This window comes from Xiphophorus couchianus, chromosome 9 (genome assembly GCF_001444195.1).
Source record: "Xiphophorus couchianus chromosome 9, X_couchianus-1.0, whole genome shotgun sequence".
In the NCBI taxonomy this organism is placed as follows: Eukaryota; Metazoa; Chordata; class Actinopteri; order Cyprinodontiformes; family Poeciliidae; genus Xiphophorus; species Xiphophorus couchianus.
In genome coordinates, this window is record NC_040236.1 from 27,160,728 (window position 1) to 27,178,402 (window position 17,675).

The window sequence follows — 17,675 nt, forward strand, 5'->3', positions numbered from 1 at the left end:
AATGTATACTTTTTTTTAAACTGTCTGAGCATATTACATCTAACACAACACTTCGCACAGAACTATGTCGAAATAGTTCAACCAGGGCCTGGTGTCGAGTTCAGCAGGAGGATAGCTCTCAGTGAACAAAATTCATTGCACATCTACAGCAATGAGAGTCGATATGGCACTTCGGATGAAGTATGTCAAAGCCTTTAAGGGCAACAAAGGCAATGAAGAAAATCTGTGTGAGCAGAGGTAAAAAGGTGTGAATGCCAGGTGACCCACAACCCGACTCAATTGCACAGGGTCTTAAGATGTAATTGGGCCAAAATTCTAGCAAACTCTTGTAAAACGCTTGAGAAAGTATTCCAAAACGTATAATCCTAATCATACAGGTACACCAAAAAAAATTTAATCTGGTTGTTTTTCTGGCAATAATCCAATACTTTAGCAATCCTAACTGACCTAAACAGAAAAATGTGAATGAAAATATCTGATTTAACTGTATTAATTATTATTTTCCTGTGGCCAAAATAATTGGAAAGATGCTGGATAAAATAGAAATAACCATGAAAATTAACCAACCTAATGATCATCACGTTTTTAAGACATACTAGACAACTTACCAATCTTGTGCCACATCTGGCCTGATCATTTGTGGTTTCTGTTAATTCCATGATATAGAGGTGGTTATGGGTACAGTGCCACATTTGCCCATCTGAATCCATCAAGTATCGTAAAAAGAACAACTTGAAAAGGAATTCATCCAGGCCTTTCTGTACCTGAGATTAACATTTTGTAAAGAAAGCAACACTTTTTGAGTCAAAAACCAAGTCAAAATTAAAAGAAATCAGATTAATGCTGATCATCGAGTACAGGTACATCTAAAAAGAAATTTATGTCATGAAAAAGTTAAATATTTGTGTCACTTATTTCAGAAAGTGAAACTCACATATTCATTATATAATATATTCTATATATTTCAAATATTTCAAGACTGTTGACTTGACAAATCTCCAGAAGACGGTCGCTGATATGTCCACAGAGTCTTGTATCCAAGCACATTCATAAAGAACACTTAACAAATATGCACTTACTACACACAGACAAATCCTACATATGGGCTACAATTGTTGCTTTGTTCAAGTCTGGACCATTGCTCAGTGGTCCAAAACCCTTAGAAGTAAAGTTTGCATATAATTTAGAATTCAAGGTCCCAGAGTGTTGAGGAAGACTGGATCGGCAAACACTCAATGTTGCTTGAAGTTCAGTGTGACGTTTCCACACACAGTGATGGTTTGGGGTGTCATGTCATCTGCTGTTTCTGGTCCAAAAGGTTTTCTGAAGTCCATAGTCAATGCAGTATTCTACCAAGATTTTTGAAGCACTTTTTTTCTTCGGATATCTTAATTGATATGCTGGTTTTATTTCCCAGTAGGACTGGGCATCTGCTCACTCTACCAATGGTGCCAAATGCTGGTCCACTAACCATGGTGTTCCTGTTCTTTACTGGCTAACAAACTGGCTTGGCCCAAACTCCATAGAAAATCTATGAGGTATAGTTAAGAAGATGCCAAGAGACATCAGACCCAACAACGCAGATAACTTGATGGCCATCATCTTCGTTGACAGCCTTCAAGTCATCTGCATTGACATCTGCCAACCTCTACCAAGTTATGATGAGGTTCTCTCGTGTGCCTTCAAGTCAATGCAGATGATTTGCAGGCATTTGACCCACATTGGCGAGTGAAATGGAAACTCAGCAATTCATAGTAAGCCATAGACACCAAATCGAAAGAAAATAGGATTCAGAGATTTCACCATAAGTATAATGAATCTGAGTTTCACTTTCTAAAATAAGTAACTAAAAATGTGCCATTTTTCACAACATTCCTAATTTTTCTGATGTACACGTATGTATAACGCTCCTTACCGATGATGTTACATCAAGGTGAAAAACCTTAATATCCATTTGTGCTGGAGTTTCGTACAAAGACTGGAGAACTTGGTGGTCATCAATGGTATGTTCAGTGAGGCGAATGCACTTTTTAAAAGCAGTACCTTCTCCAACATATCTTTCCAGTTTTTCATACAGCCTTTGGATATATAGAGACTTCCCTAAAAAATGGAAAAAAACTATTTATTATATGGCTGACAAATCATGACATCAACAGTAACAGGGAACAAAGATCACCTTATCCACAATTATGAATTGGTCGATTTTACATGTAAAACTTACCAACTCCAGCACGGTGTGATGAGACAATGCCAACAGTATGGCCCCCTTTAAACATAGCACCCTTCAGATCTGAGGAGGGAGAAAAATGCCTGGACAAATATTGCTGGATCTTCCACAATGGCTCTTGAGGAACAAAGTCTCTTTTGAACTGACTAAATGCAGTTGGAACATAAGTGTGTTCCCTTTCAGAGCTACAATAGATCACAAGCCTGTAATCATGGTGTTTAAAGTGAGTGCTCAGTCCCTGAAAACATTTCTCCATCGCACAGCTGACATCATATGCAAGTTGATCTGCCCAAATCATTGTGTAAACTTTCTGGCCAATATCCCCTGGCGTGAGACATCGCCTCAGGAATAACTCTACTTGCTCGTAGGATGTTGATGGGGTACACAAGAGAACCTCGTCATAACTTGGTAGAGGTTCATATTCACTGTTCCTGTACAAGCATATACTTGAAGTTAGAACCTGGTCATGTGGACAGATTAGTAGATTTGGTTGCTTTGCAATGAGACCTTTTGGGAGAGTCCTTCTTAGGGAAGAATCCTTATTTTCACAGAGTACCGGTTCTTCTGATTCATCCTTTTCTGGGTCAGCCATCATTTTAAATAAATGTCCCAAACTCCGTATGTCCAAAATGTCATGGAAAAACATTCTGTCATTCCCAGTATAGTCCTTCCACAAGTCTTCTAATTCTCTTAAACCAAAAGTCTGGTCTCCATTTTCTACTGCATCCTCATGTGTTAAATGGCTAAAGCAGACTGAAAATGTGTCATCATTTTTGTTAAGGATTTCACCATGCTCAAATCGGTTGGAGAGCATCTGCCATGGTCCCCAAATATCTGAAGCTAAGCAGTTAGGTTTTATGAAAGAGAGCATCATCAGTACTTGCTCATCTATTTCTGTATTTACATTTGCAGGACTCAGGACACTGCATAGATGGAATATTTGTTCTGCTGTGAAAAAATTTAAGTAGTAGTGATCAGATCGGATTTTGTCCATGAATTTTTGCCAGTCACCAATAAACAACTCCATCTTCCTGGACAGTTCTATGAGTTGTTCAACCAGATTTCCATTTATTTTAATAGTAATGGTCTTGCAAAAGTTGATTTCCATGATGATGCATTGATCACTTTGACCTTTGCAATAGATCTTTGCTTCCCAGCATTTGAAAAGTGGATTCCCTGCTGTATGAAGATCTACAAATGCTTTGGCAAGTCTCTGGACATTTTCAAACACCTAAATATAAAGAACATGTGTTATTACAACATATTTGAAAATCATAGATTATAGAAAAATGTATATAAATTTTATTTAAAAAAAGTAAAATTCCTGATCACAAAATTATAAAAATACGAAATTCATGGAATGCACCTCAGTGAAACGCTCCACTTCAGTCTGATTTTGTTGCTTTTTTCCTGACATGAGCATGAGCTTGTTTTGTAGCTCTTTCAGATCCTCATAAGTATGTGTCAAGCTTTGACCTTGTCCATCTAGAATCTGGAGTTTCAGGGAAGACTCCAAATTCAACTGTAGAAGAAAAATGTTAATAATGAAATGAAGCAAATTTGGTTTATTTTACAAAGCCACAGATAAGATGAAACGTTTTTGTAGATTAAAAAGATATTGCTGTCACCTCAGATTGACTACTGTATTATATACCAACTGGGGATGCAAACAATTAATCAACTTACTTACTTGATATCCGAAAGCAGCAGATGCTGCTCCCTACAGTGCTGTCTGATATCATACATCTGAAAATTATCTAATCAATATCCTCTACATATAACCCAAGTAATTAAGATACTTTTTCAATAATCTTTTAATATACGTATATAAAATTATAAATGACATCACCTGTTACTACTTATGGTTGAAGTACTGAAGTTTCTTTAGTATTTAAAAAAATCTTAGATATTTTCATACCACCTATAAATACACTTATTTGAATGTATTTGCATACAACACTAACAGCAAAGAATGATAATGATTTACCCGTTTCTGATTTTGGGCCCTGATAGTATACATTCCTCTCTCATTAATGGATGTAGCCAAGGACAAAGAAGAAAATTCAACAGATCCATGTGTTTCTCTGACGGTTTTCAACCAATCCAGATGACGAACTGTATCTGCCTGAAACAAGAAAACCATTCAGGGAGTTAATCAAATCTCATGACGTTTACAGATATTTATATGTATTAAATGACAAATATATTAAAATAAATAAAACATCTTACATCTTCTTTTATTATCTCTTTGAATCATTTCCAGTCAGAAAATGACTCATTGGTAGAATAAAATAACTTGAAATGTAAATATACCAGGGGTCCAAATAATTTTGGACTTTACTGCAAGAACAACCTCTAAATGAAGATGTTTTCAAACTATTTTGTTTATATCTTGTTGGGATGCACTCACGGTCTGACGACAGTTAATTCTCAATACATCATCAAAGTTGGATCTGGCTTCCAAAACTTTTTCCTAATATCTTTACAAATTGATGTGGATACATTAGAATGTTTTAACTAATTAAGAAAACAAGAGTGAAAATATTTTGAATTCTATCCTGTTCCCTGTCTATTTATATTGTCCAAATCAGTGCCACTAACCACTTTTTACAACCCATTGTTTGTTTTGAAAACTGTTTTTCTTCTCATGGTTAATTCCAACCAAGAAATTATGGCTCATTTAGTCACAGTTTATACATTTAATTAAGAATGTGTCAAGAAATTGTATATTGTATGTAATCCATTCACAATCATTTAACAATTTACAACTGTTCTGTTACAATAGTTTCAAAAAATAAGAAATATCTAAGATTACCAGTTTTTTTGGTACGTTTTTGTCATTCTCAAGAGCTTTCCATAGGGTTGGCAGAGAATCCAAGAGATTTTGAAAACTGGAGTCCTGTTTCAACCCATACAGCAGTGATGAATAACCAAGAACAGCATCATGAAAACAGGCCACTCGATCCACATCTAGATCATTCTCTCCAGCAGAAATGGATGCCAGGTCAACAAAAACTTTCAGCTCATTGATATCTGCAAAAAGAAGTTTATTTTAGCAACTAGGAAATGTGACATTTTTTGCAACAAAATTTTAAATCTACTGTACCTTCAAGTTCCTTTTTGACCCACTTAATAAAATTTTCACTTTGACTGAGCACTTGAAGACACTTCTTGCGTTGATCTGTTATGTCTTTCAGAACATCTTTTGCACGGACAAAGCTTGAATCAATGTAGTTCAAATTCTTTGTCTTGGAGTTGTCGTCATTCTGAAAAACATAAATTATATAAATTCACAAAGTGAAGTCATGTATTGGGAACAGTACAAGATTTGAAAAGTAATGGGAACAGTTTTAGAACATTTTAAAATTTCTAAATATTTTTGAAAAACCGTACTTGTTTGAGCGACACAAATCTGCTTAAAGTTTAAGCAGATTTGTGTCGTTTGTTGTTGTTTAAGCCTGAAACAACAACTATTCATAAATCTGTTTTAACCTCCTGCTTAATTGAAAGTCTTAATTTTAGTCATGTAGCACACCAACATGGTACAAAAGAAAAGTTATTCTGGTTTAGGACATTGATAGTTTTGCATAGTTTTGAGTCTTGTTGCCCAAAATACAACATTTTTAAATGTGAGAATGAGGTAACCAAAACTCTGTACATTTCATGCTTATATCTACTCTTTATTTATTTATTTATTTATTAACATAATTGCATTTTCTTTTTATTCTATTTTTTTATTTCCTCTTATTTTTTATCTCAAGTAAAGAACTTAGTTTTTTCTCCACGGTATATAAAAAGTGTGAGATTAACAGTTTTAAAATATACTCCAGAGTTCAAGTAAAAAATTATTTGGGACTGATATTTTGTTAAAAAGTTTTTATAAACAAATCTTCCCCGAGTGACAGACATGCAGAAACCTACCATTTGCAGTAATTTCTCCAGGATGTTGAAATCTCCTTCTGGACATAATGCATTCTTGATGTTCATGATTATTTCAGTAGAGTCCATTACCAAATGGTGTTCATGGTATTGCCTTATCTGTGCAACTCTTCTTTTGATCCATTTTCTGTTATCAGTTCGGTCAATCTTGCACATTATGTCTAAATCTTTGTGCAGGTCTTCATACTTTCCTTTGTAGTCCTCAAAGATGTTGTCAACTTCTTCCAGTAGCAGTTCCCCGCTCTTGATGTTGTCATAAAGGTTTTTATACTCGCAGTAGCAACTCTGGAAAATTTTGCTGTGAATAAGATCAAGAGTATAGACGGTTTCCTCTTCTTCACTGTGTTCAGTGTCATCTTCATCAGAGTGCTCTCTTGACAGTTCTTTCACTTGGTTGGTCCAGCATATTTTGAAGATCAAGCTGTCTTTAATGTCATGTAGTTCTGAAGCCATTTTATAGACGGTATCAGAGAGGTTAAAGTAAGTGACCTTCCTCGTGGCCTGCGAGCTGAAGTTATCAAGTGAACAAACTGCCATGAATTCATTTAAATTCTTTGATTCAAAGTTCTGTTGAAGATTTTTGTCCAGCCCCTGGAAGTCAACTGGAATTAAAAAGAGAAATTTATAGATTACAATTAATGTAAAATGCATGTTAAATGAGGATTCCAAATGCTAGTTTAGGTGGATACTTTTTATGTAAATGACTAGTTATATGCTATGAAAGGATTCTTTGACAAGTTTTGACATTTCAATAAATCTCAAAATAAAACAAATTTTTCTTTCACAACTACTCTAAGAATGATTCTGCTTTTTCTTTTCCTTGCAGTACATGATTCATGTTCACTAGAACATGAATCATGTTCTCTAGTGAACATGTTCTAGTGAATCATGTTCACTAGAATCAACCCTGAACCTCAATTTAGTCGTCTTTTTCCTTTTACAAGTTGTTTAAAGTCTCTTACTGAAGAGTCATGTTTTTTTTAATCCTTTTACAAACATTCACATATCAGAGATTGATTCAAATTGTGATTCCCAACACATGGGAATCACAATTTGATTCCCATGTGTCAAATTGGGAATTTGACACATGGGAATCAAATGTGTCAAATGTGTTTACATTACATCAGCAGTAATGCTGATGTGTGTAAAATCAGCATTACTGCTGATTTTACACACATCAGCAGTAATGTAAAAATGTTGATGCCTGCATTGAGAATGAGAAAGCATGCCTGAAAAGCATATAAAAATAATTTTTCTTACTGGCTGGGATCTTAAGATGAAAGAATGAGTTGAGTTTGTCTAGTTTGATGATTTGTTAGGACCATTTAGGAGACCTTCAGAACAAGAAGTTGTCCCAATACTTATGTGTTGTTCCAAATGTAACAACAGAGAGCAAGTTTATGCATATAATCAATATTACTTTAGGGAGGGGATAAAAGGTACAATAGCCCCTAAATGATTTAGAGCTTGACAAAGTGTAAAATAAATCAAGAAATAAGGCTGCATTTGGTTGTATATGTCTAAGGTAGTGGGGGCTTAAACTGCAAAATCACATTGACATTGACAAGCATGTTTTAACATTTTTAGGTGGTGTTGAATGGGTGCAATTTGTGTTGTACTTAGTTTCACTTACTCAGGACAAAAACATCATGCAAATTATCTGCAGGGTCCTTTGTGAATGTTACCCACCTTTGACATAGTTAGAGGCCTCCTGACAGAATTGTAGGAGATCTCTGATCATCTCTTTTTCACTGGATACTGCATCTGCTTCCTCTTTCCTTAGTCTCAAAAATCTTCTCATGTTGGCTTCATCTTTACATCGACCGTCATCACAGAGGAAATCTAGAAAAACAAATAAAATGCAAATAATAAGAAATAACAACAAAAGAAAAATAGCACCCATTTGTAGAATCATATTGAACAGTAACAGATAAACAAAACATTTAAACACTCAAAGAATTTTTTTAAAGGCTACATGCAGCATGTTGATTTGTGCTATTAAAGGCATGTCTATATACATAAAACGTTTAAGAACACATGTCTTAAATAAGACATTGTAATTTATTTTTGCTGTGGGTTTATTTGTACATCTGCTTTTTCTTTAAAAACTTTGAGAATTGTATTAACTGATCAAATAGAAAAAAATCTCAATACTCTCATGTTGTATTGCAGAAAATTTAAGACTTTTTATTGTCAATTTTTAAGTACTGCCACTCTGAATGGCTGTCAAGTCCCCTTACATAGATCAATCGAAACTAATACTCTTGTCACGTAGTCTTACTTTGATAGAATACTGAAGATGAATGTGGACAAGCCCACGGGCACCTAAGTGTTTTAAAGGGGTGGGGGGACATTTAATGGTGCATTTAATGACAAAGAAATATTTTGGGGGAAATAAATGCAACATTTTTATGTAGTGCATTTTTTCTGAATTTTTCTCTCATGGTACTAAATCTACCATTAAAACCTGAGGGTGTCCATTGCTTTGCAATAGATCAGCCTATTTAGATTTGTCAGTAGACCGCCTAATTATCTCCCACATGGTATTGTGTGAGTGAATATTGTACATTGAAAAATACAGTAACTAAACACAAAGGGAACACTTTTGAGTATTAGAGTATCAGAAAAGAAACTATTTAAGACAATAGAATAGTTGGAAGAACAAAGTGAAGAGAAACAGAGAACATACTCACCTATTTTCAGCAAACCAAGAAAGTTTTGTTCTCTCTGGAGAATTTGGTGCAATGTTTTCATTTTGATCTGCCCACTGAAGAACTTTTCAGAGACAGATTTAAACACAGAGGCTCCCAAAGTCATCTTAATTTGTGCCTCTTCTGACAGTTTGTTAATCAGGCCTTCTCCAGCACCTTAAAAACATTAAACAACAACTGCTGTTAAGGTTCAACAAAAAGTAAAGAGAAGCAAAAAAAAAGTATAGCAGTTTATTCTTAAAAGGAGAGGATTCATTTCTTCTGAACAGTTGTGATTCTATTGCCTTAGTTAACATTAATGCAATATCACCCAAACCTATCTATCCTCATATTTTACATTTAGTTTCCAATTTCCCCATAAAATGTGAAAATAAATTACTTGTGAAACCAGTATTAGCAGCAAAAGCTGATGTCAGAACTGGAAATAGTTATTTATGCATTGATTTCTTTGAAATTGGATTTTTATGACATATTTTTCACTTGTATGGATTTGAAATAGCAACGCATTAGATAACTCGTTACTGATAAAAGTGGTGCGACGTCAGTAACGCGTTACTGACATCACTGGGTAGGACAGAGTGAAAGTTCTAATACATAATGTAAAAAAACCCCCACACTGCAGCATTAAGAAAACATTCAATGGGAGACCACTAAGTCTGTGAAATATTACATCTCCGTAGCACATAGCGGCAATCCAACAGCAAGAGCAGTCGGCAGAACCGACTACCACCACTGAGAAAGGGTAGTCATGTAGCCTGAGGAATTAAAGTATTTTTGGGGTTATTTTCTTAGCCCTCTGATTGCCATGTTCATATAACTAAGTGTTGGCAATTGTGGGCAACTGCTCCATGTGTCTTTTTTTATTATATGTGGTGTGGTGAGCCTCAAAAACTCAACACACTCCATCAAGTGCTTGTTTATTAAATGTCATTAAATTTGTTGCGTTGATGCTCTTTTACATGCTTCATCCCCAAGGAATTTTTCTGTCAACAGACGCTAACTTCACATTACTCACAGACAGTGCAAAAGTTCCAGATAACACTGCTTATTTATTGCTATGCCTTTGCATTATATGAAGGATTCCACTGTGGATTGCAAAATATGAACTACAAGTGATCAGGTTTTGTGATTGGCAACAAAAGACTTAGATCAGCAAACACAATTACCATATTTTCCGCACTATAAGGCGCACTTAAAACGCTTCAATTTTCTCAAAAGCCGACAGTGCGCCTTATAATCCGGTGCGCCTTATATATGGACCAATATTGAGCCACAACAGGTCTCGCAACTACGGTAAGCAGCCACCAACTTCATTTTCCCCCATAGAAGAAGAAGCGCGCAGTGCACGCTGATATATGTCTGCGTGAAGCGTGCCATTTCATTTCCATTTGTGTGTTTGTGTAAAGAGTCAAAATGGCTCCTATTAAGAGACACGCTTACAATGCACAGTTTAAACTCAAGGTGATCAGTCACGCAGTAGAACACGGGAATAGAGCAGCAGCGAGAGAATTTAACATTAACGAATCAATGGTGCGGAAGTGGAGGAAGCAATAAGATGACCTGCGCCAAGTAAAGAAGACTAAACAGAGTTTCCGAGGGAACAAAGCAAGATGGCTACAGTTGAAGGACAAACTCGAACAGTGGGTTGTTGAACAGAGAGCAGCAAATAGAAGTGTCAGTACAATCACTATTTAAATGAAGGCAACAGCGCTAGCAAGCAAACTTATCAATGAATTTAGAGGTGGTCCTTCTTGGTGCTTTCGGTTTATGAAAAGACGTAATCTCTCCATCCGCACACGAACTAATACCACGTCACTGACTTTACCTCGAGGAAAATAATAAAACAGCTGTTTATTCATTTTTTGAATGAACTGAGTTTTCAGAATGCTGGTTTGTAATCTATTAATAAAGTTTGACTGACCTATCTGACTATTTTGTTGACATTCCCTTTAGCGCAGCTCCATCTAATGGATGCATAACGTAACCCCAGCCTCTACAGTAGCGTCTATTCTATGCGCCTTATAATGCGGTGCGCCTTATAGTGCGGAAAATACGGTACATACTTTCTTTTTTCCAATTGATTAGCGATAGGTGGCTAATCAATTGGAACACCACTAACAATAATATATATACTGTATATGCTCCAATTACCTGCCATTTGGAAGACAGTTTCTGCTATGTGCCAGTCCAAAAGGTATTGGATTGTCACATCTTCATCTTCAGCATGATCTCCATTAGAATCTGCTGGCCATGACTTGAGCACCACAACGGACATCAGTTTTCCAAACTTTGATATATTGTGCGTTTTCAACAGTTGATCCATAGATACATTAGATTTATCCTGAAAAAAAAAAAAGAAGAAAAAAAAAGACATGAATAAAGTGTGACAATATGGTCACAATGATTTTAGAAACAGCTCTAAAATTTCCAGCGACAGGATTTCCATGACGGGTAAATCAATTGTATTCTTAAAACACTGAATAAAGAAACCATTCTGGAGAGATGTCAAGAACACACAATGAGTGCTTGATTATTTTTCAACAGACATGCTGCGGTAGTTGTGGGCTCAAATGGTGTGGGGCACCATTTATCCCACTTACCACAACCTGCAACTCACTTTTTCATCATTTTCCACTACCTTTTTTATACGTTTGTAGTGGTAACTAAGTGTTTTAGTTTATGTGGTGGATAACAACTGATACACATAGGCCTGTCGCAATAAACAATAAATCAATGAATCGCACGATAAATGAAAGTTATCGACCTAATTTTAATTTATCGGCTTTATCGTTTCTTACGGCCTTCTTCTCTTTCTATTGATGACACTGGATGAAAAAAGGTTCAACTCCAGTGCTCTCCACTGACCCTTCCCTTCTTCATTTCCTTATTGCCCAGTTCACACTACACGATTTTAGAATTGCCCATTTTCAAAACCTGAGACCACAAACTAGCAGACAAAAAACCGCAGGTGTGGGCATCAAACTGCACATAATCAAATAACAGAATTTTTTTTAAAAAATGAATCTGGTCCACTAGTTTTTACAACTTCAATTTGCCAAGCATAAATGTTATATAATTCTTTTAAAAATAGCCTAATATACTTTTGAGAACTCTATTTTGTCACAGTCAGTCTATGTACTGTACATCCTCTGCAATCCTCATGTAAGGTTTGGAATCACCAGTAAAAAAGGTTCACACCAAATGCAGAAACTAAAAAGAAGAGTTTTATTGTGTCTTGTGAAAATGTTTACTACATGCGTGATGTCTTACCTGGCAAATATGTGCTACAGCTTCCAAGGCACATTTTTCAATAATTAACAGCAGGGGACTTGTGTCGCTCAGTTCTTTTACAAATTTAGAGTAGAATCCAATTTGATTAACATGTTCCTCCTAGTAGGTAAACACAAATCTTAGTGTAAAGAAAATACATTGAAAACATAAATATACAGTACCAATAAAGAATCCCTACCTTTTTTAGCTTTCCTTCAAAGTCTTTTAAGAATGTGTTTCTCCAGAAAGAAGTTTGTTCCTCATGACTGAATGACACTGAAAGTAGCTTTGTCCAGACCTATTAATGGGAATGTTTTTTATAGTAACAGATAAGCAGCATCTAAACTAAAACATTGTCAAAAACAAAGTTGATACAAAGTTGAACCTTTTTTTTCATTTTCCAAAGAGCAACAAATAAAATCCTACAACAATTAGAGATGCACCAATCAATAACCTGTTGACCAAAATCTGCCAATTTTATTTTGATCGGCTCTGATCAGATACAATAAATATTTTAAATTTTCCCTTTAAGTGCAACAAAAATGAAAACGTACTTTTCCAGTTTGTAAATATACAATATACAATGCTTTCTTTTAAGGTAAGTGAAATCAGATCAATTTTAGGAATATCTGCTTTTATGCAAAGCACAAGGAGAATAATCACTGCTGCCGCTATCAATTGGACAGCGGCACATTTTATTTTTTATTTATGGTCCATTTTGCATCTTAAGATTGAGTCAAAATCTACGGTGGTCTTGAGGTGCAAACCACTACAGCATTAACCAAAGCACTACAACATTAATAAAAGCACTACAGCATTAACGAAACCACTACAACATTAACAAAACGTAAAGGGTATGTCCCAGTTGGAGACCTGAGAAATCGCTGATTGGACGACAATGCTTTTAAACCGGAAGTTATCGCTTGAGCGGGTCGGACTGTTGTTGCGATACGTTATAGAGTCCGCCATATTGAAATTGGCTTATCTACTAGCAAGCTAATACAAGTAAATGGACCGAACTTTGTAAAGTGTCGTTCTGCAAATATTTCAAGTTAATGAATGCCACTGACACAATCTCTCACACATTATCATATAGGGATGAAAAAACAAACAAAAAAACAAAACAAAGGACAACATTTCAAACTTTTTGATGTGATTATTTCATTGTTTTGGGGCATAATAATTACATTTGATACAGCTGATTCTGATAAATCATTTTTATTGATGAACACACACACATACCCTTACAGTGATGTATTCATGAACATATTAACACAATTCCATAATTCAATGTGCATTTGCTATTTCAAGATATGAATTAAAAAACGTAACGTAAAGGCAGTGGGTCCACTTTGTACAGTAAAACCGTTGAAACTAATCCACGCAGCAGGTTTTCTCCACTGCCACTTTCAAGATGGCGGTGACATATGCTGAGTCCTACTCCGCCCACAACCGACCCACGTGACCGCAAGTCTCACAAACAAAGCTTCGCCGCGCGTTTGTGAGACTTGCGGTCACGTGGGTCGGTTGTGGGCAGAGCTTGGTAAGGTCCATTGTCCAATCAGCGATTTCTTAGGTCTCCCACTGGGACATACCCTTTCCATTTCGTTAATGTTGTAGTGCTTTTGTTAATGTTGTAGTGGTTTGCACCTCAGAGTCACTGTAAAAATCAGGTTTACAGAAATGTAATTTTCATGTGCTCTAGATATAAGAGTAAATTAGAATAGCCACAAATCAGAGGAGAGGTCAGACCTCAAGTCAGACCTAAAAAACCCCCCAAAACTGGAAAATAGTGTGGGCCAGTTAATTGGTGCGGGTCAGTTGTGATAGAAAAAGTAATGCATCATATTGCTGCCCGTAAGTCTTACATTCATTTCTTTGGGAAAAGAAAGCTCCAAGTAGCCCCATGGTTTAAGCAGTTTGCTGTTAAAAGTGTTTCTTCGCCATTCAGTTATAATTTGTAATGTCTCTCCGAATGATTCTTCCTGGGTTCTCTTTTGTACCTGCGATCATTAGTAGAATATTATTAGTTGAGCTAAACATTGCCAGAGTGGTAATTTGACAAAATGTTAAAACACAGAGGTGAGTAAAGTGTGACAGATTAACTGACAATTCTTGCCTCAGAATCAGTGTGACCATATCTCTTAGAGATCAAGCAGACGAGCTCAAGGAACTGAAGAGGAACATCACAGCGGTCTGGTTCTTTTATGTTGCGGCAGACAGAACCAAGTAGTGTCACAGCGGTTTTTAGACAACACTCGCCATATTTGTCATCAAAACTAGGCAAAAAAGAAAACATTTTCTAAAACATGTTTTGTCATATTGCAAAAATTGCAGAAGAAAATCTTTTTTAACAGGTTGTTAAAGTGTTATAGGTAAAATTTATAAAACTTGCTCCAGCTTTATGTTTTGACAAGTGAATAGGTTTGTTCTATTCTTACCTTAGTTTATGACTGGATTCCTTTCTGATGAGATGACAAGTCTTTTAATGCCTGTTTAAAAAAACACCAGCAATTGACACTCAATTTTCATGAAATCACATGAAGTTGTACGTAGATCTCTGTAGACTTCTCATCTTTCATTTTGTCCCATTGCAATAATGTCTTTTTATTTGTTTATGTATATTTATTGTTAAGATTTTCAAGTATACACACCATGTAGCTGGAATGATTTAGAACAGATTTCATGCTGAAATGCATATAACGAAGGACGTCAAGGAGCTCGACTTGAACTTTAGTCAAAAAGTTAATCACATCTTCCAAATGCAGCAGAGACATCCAAGAGCGCACAAGAAGTTGGTCAATGTCCGCAAGGTATGCATGCTCTTTAATGATTTTGATCAGACTCCTATTTAAAGTCACAGAAGGTTAAGATAAGAAATTTCAAGAAAGCACTTTCAAAATTATGCAATAAAAATGTCATACTTTGCACCACTGTCAGAAGTGGAAGATCCTCTGGTTTGTCTCAAAGCCCTCAAGGGATCAAATTGTGGATCAAAAACTGGTGGAACTGGCTGAAACGGTTCACTTTCTCCTTTCAGCAGATGAATCAAGGGGATGATCAAGATCCACTTTGCTGTTTGTTGTCTTGCCTGGTCGCAAAACTGCTGAACCACATCTGCAATACTGTAAAGAGAGGGTCATTGTTTGGTTATATTATCTATTTTAATTTTCAACAAAAATGTTGAACTTCAATGTGGAAATTTTGCAAAAAATACAATAGAAATTCAAGGTTCTGCTTGTACTCAAGTGGCAGTGGTATAATTGTCCCTGACAGTATGTGGGCTCTTCTCAGTATTACTCAAAATAAACTTTTCATCATCAACTGATTAAAATTTAAATATTTATAAAATTAACTATTATAAGCTGAACAATAATTTAAAACTAGAAATTTGAAGCCTCCACAAAGATAAGCCACCAACAGTTCAATAACTTCCTAACAATAACCAACTGCTTTAACGTTTTTCAGTCTGGATTCTGTGATCACCACAGTACTGAAACTGCCCTCATCAAAGTGTTCAATGACATTCACATGAATACAGACTGTGGAAGAACCACAGTTTTGGTTCTGTTGGACCTCATTGCATGGCAGACCTCATGGCAGATTGCCTCTAGGTAGCAGGTTGTGCCTGCTACGCTGGTCATTTTGCCGACACAACCCTGTTTTTGTGTCTTGCTTGTAGATCAGATTTGAAGGTGCTATCAAGTTTGCACCTGTTTTTATACACACTTTTAAAGATCAGTTCCTGATTTGTTACATCACTGAAAACTTGGTCAAGTCTGTGTTCTTCTCCACTAAGGTCAAACAAGCATTATTTGAAAGTTTTTAAACAAGATACATATTTAAACTCCAGGGTATCACTGTCAAGTTCTATAATTTCTTTGTTTTATGATTTACCATCTAGTTAAATTATTATAGTCTGAACAACAAAAACAAACAAGTTTCTTTATTCTTCTTGTCTTGTCGATTCTGTTTTGTGTTCCAGAGAACTTTCTTTTGGATCTCTCAATTTTTAGCTCTCTGTCATCAGAAAACACAATTGGAATAAATAAAAAGTAGTAATTGAGCTTTAGCGTGTTCACGAAGGGCGCGCACTGGAGCACTTTTAGTGTAATCAGTGCGGTCCTTTCGATATTGATCATATAATTTATACATACACAAACAGCTGTTAAATAAAAAAAATGACAAGAGATCATTTTTAACCATTGCTTTAGCAACCTCTGTAGAACAGCGCCCCTATGCCCTTAATGAATACCCAATTTTTGTGGGTATTCATTACCCACAAAAAGTGGGTAATGAATACATGTCTACCCAGTCTTGTGGGTAAACATACAATACTGAGTATGTTTCAGTCTTGTAATCTCCTATGAAGTTCATTAACATAAAAACTCACTGCAGGTGCAACAGCTTACAATTATTATTATTATGTGACATTAGGGAAACTTCTCTTTGCCAAAATTGATTATTTATCATTGGTAGATGAAACACTAGTAAAATTTTCTCAATTTCTCATACTTTAATGGGCCACTTTGATGAGGAGCTTTGTTTTACATATATATGGTCTTATGGGTGTAATTGTCATGAATTGGTGCAGTGTAGGTGGTGAGGCAGACGCAGTAGACCCAGGCATAAATGAGAAATGAAGGTTTAATGAAGAAACAAACAACCATAGTCCAACAACTAGGCAGCACAGCTGAGCAGAATCCAGGGCTCAACGCCGGTAGCAACTGGAGGAAACGAATGGACAGCTGACGGAGACGACACATACAAACAAGCCAAATGAGACGAGGACCCGACAAAGACACAGACACACAGGTGACACTAAATACACAGGAGGTAATCAGGGAATGAGAAACACCTGGGAGTAATCGAGGGGAGACAGGACAACGAAGAGACTCAAGGACACCGAAAACTCAGAAATAAACACTGAAAAACACAGATCACAACAGTAATTGTGCATTGGTATGTAAAGTATATTTCATAAAAGACTGAAAATACTTCTTTAGCAGTGTTTCTTCAACATCCAAGGTAGAAATTGTCCATATTTAACTACTTCTCTCTTGACTTGGTAATTTACATTTTTTGAAACATTTTGATGCATGTTGCTGACAGCATGGACATATATTCTGTGGGATGTCATGTGCATTCGCATATTGTATAAGTAATCATGGTGGGCTGTATCCTATATATCTGTTTAAATCTTGCAATCTCCTATGTAGTCCATTAACATAAAAAATTAATAGGTTTTCTTTTGTTCATTTCATTAGTGACTATATGCAAGCAGTTACCTGTTTTTATTTGCCAAAGGAACTCCAAAGTCTTTCCAAAACTTTTTGAAATCATGCGGTGCCATATTGGGCAGGCAAAGGAGATCACACAAAGTAGAACACTGATCTTCCATGAACCCCTGTAGATGCATGTTGCTGACAAGCAAGGCGACGACTCCGGTATGTAGCGGATGAAAGAGAGGCTCTTTGATCAGTTTGTTCAGAAAATCTTTCAGCATTTTTTTCACCTGCAATATAAGT

General features: G+C 35.9%; 1 protein-coding gene across 1 annotated transcript in view; it reads right to left on the bottom strand.

The window, feature by feature from the left end:
* The window catches only part of LOC114150702 (E3 ubiquitin-protein ligase rnf213-alpha-like), a 59,461-nt gene that overhangs the window by 31,641 nt on the left and 10,145 nt on the right, over positions 1-17,675 (bottom strand). Inside the window, 20 exon segments of the mRNA XM_028027307.1 lie at positions 609-764; positions 1,916-2,100; positions 2,222-3,458; positions 3,594-3,749; positions 4,215-4,352; positions 5,043-5,260; positions 5,334-5,493; positions 6,149-6,768; positions 7,856-8,008; positions 8,860-9,033; positions 11,029-11,218; positions 12,148-12,267; positions 12,347-12,445; positions 14,016-14,150; positions 14,267-14,426; positions 14,589-14,624; positions 14,626-14,639; positions 14,802-14,994; positions 15,072-15,272; positions 17,436-17,662. Of these exon segments, the coding sequence (XP_027883108.1) occupies positions 609-764; positions 1,916-2,100; positions 2,222-3,458; positions 3,594-3,749; positions 4,215-4,352; positions 5,043-5,260; positions 5,334-5,493; positions 6,149-6,768; positions 7,856-8,008; positions 8,860-9,033; positions 11,029-11,218; positions 12,148-12,267; positions 12,347-12,445; positions 14,016-14,150; positions 14,267-14,426; positions 14,589-14,624; positions 14,626-14,639; positions 14,802-14,994; positions 15,072-15,272; positions 17,436-17,662 (4,572 nt within the window).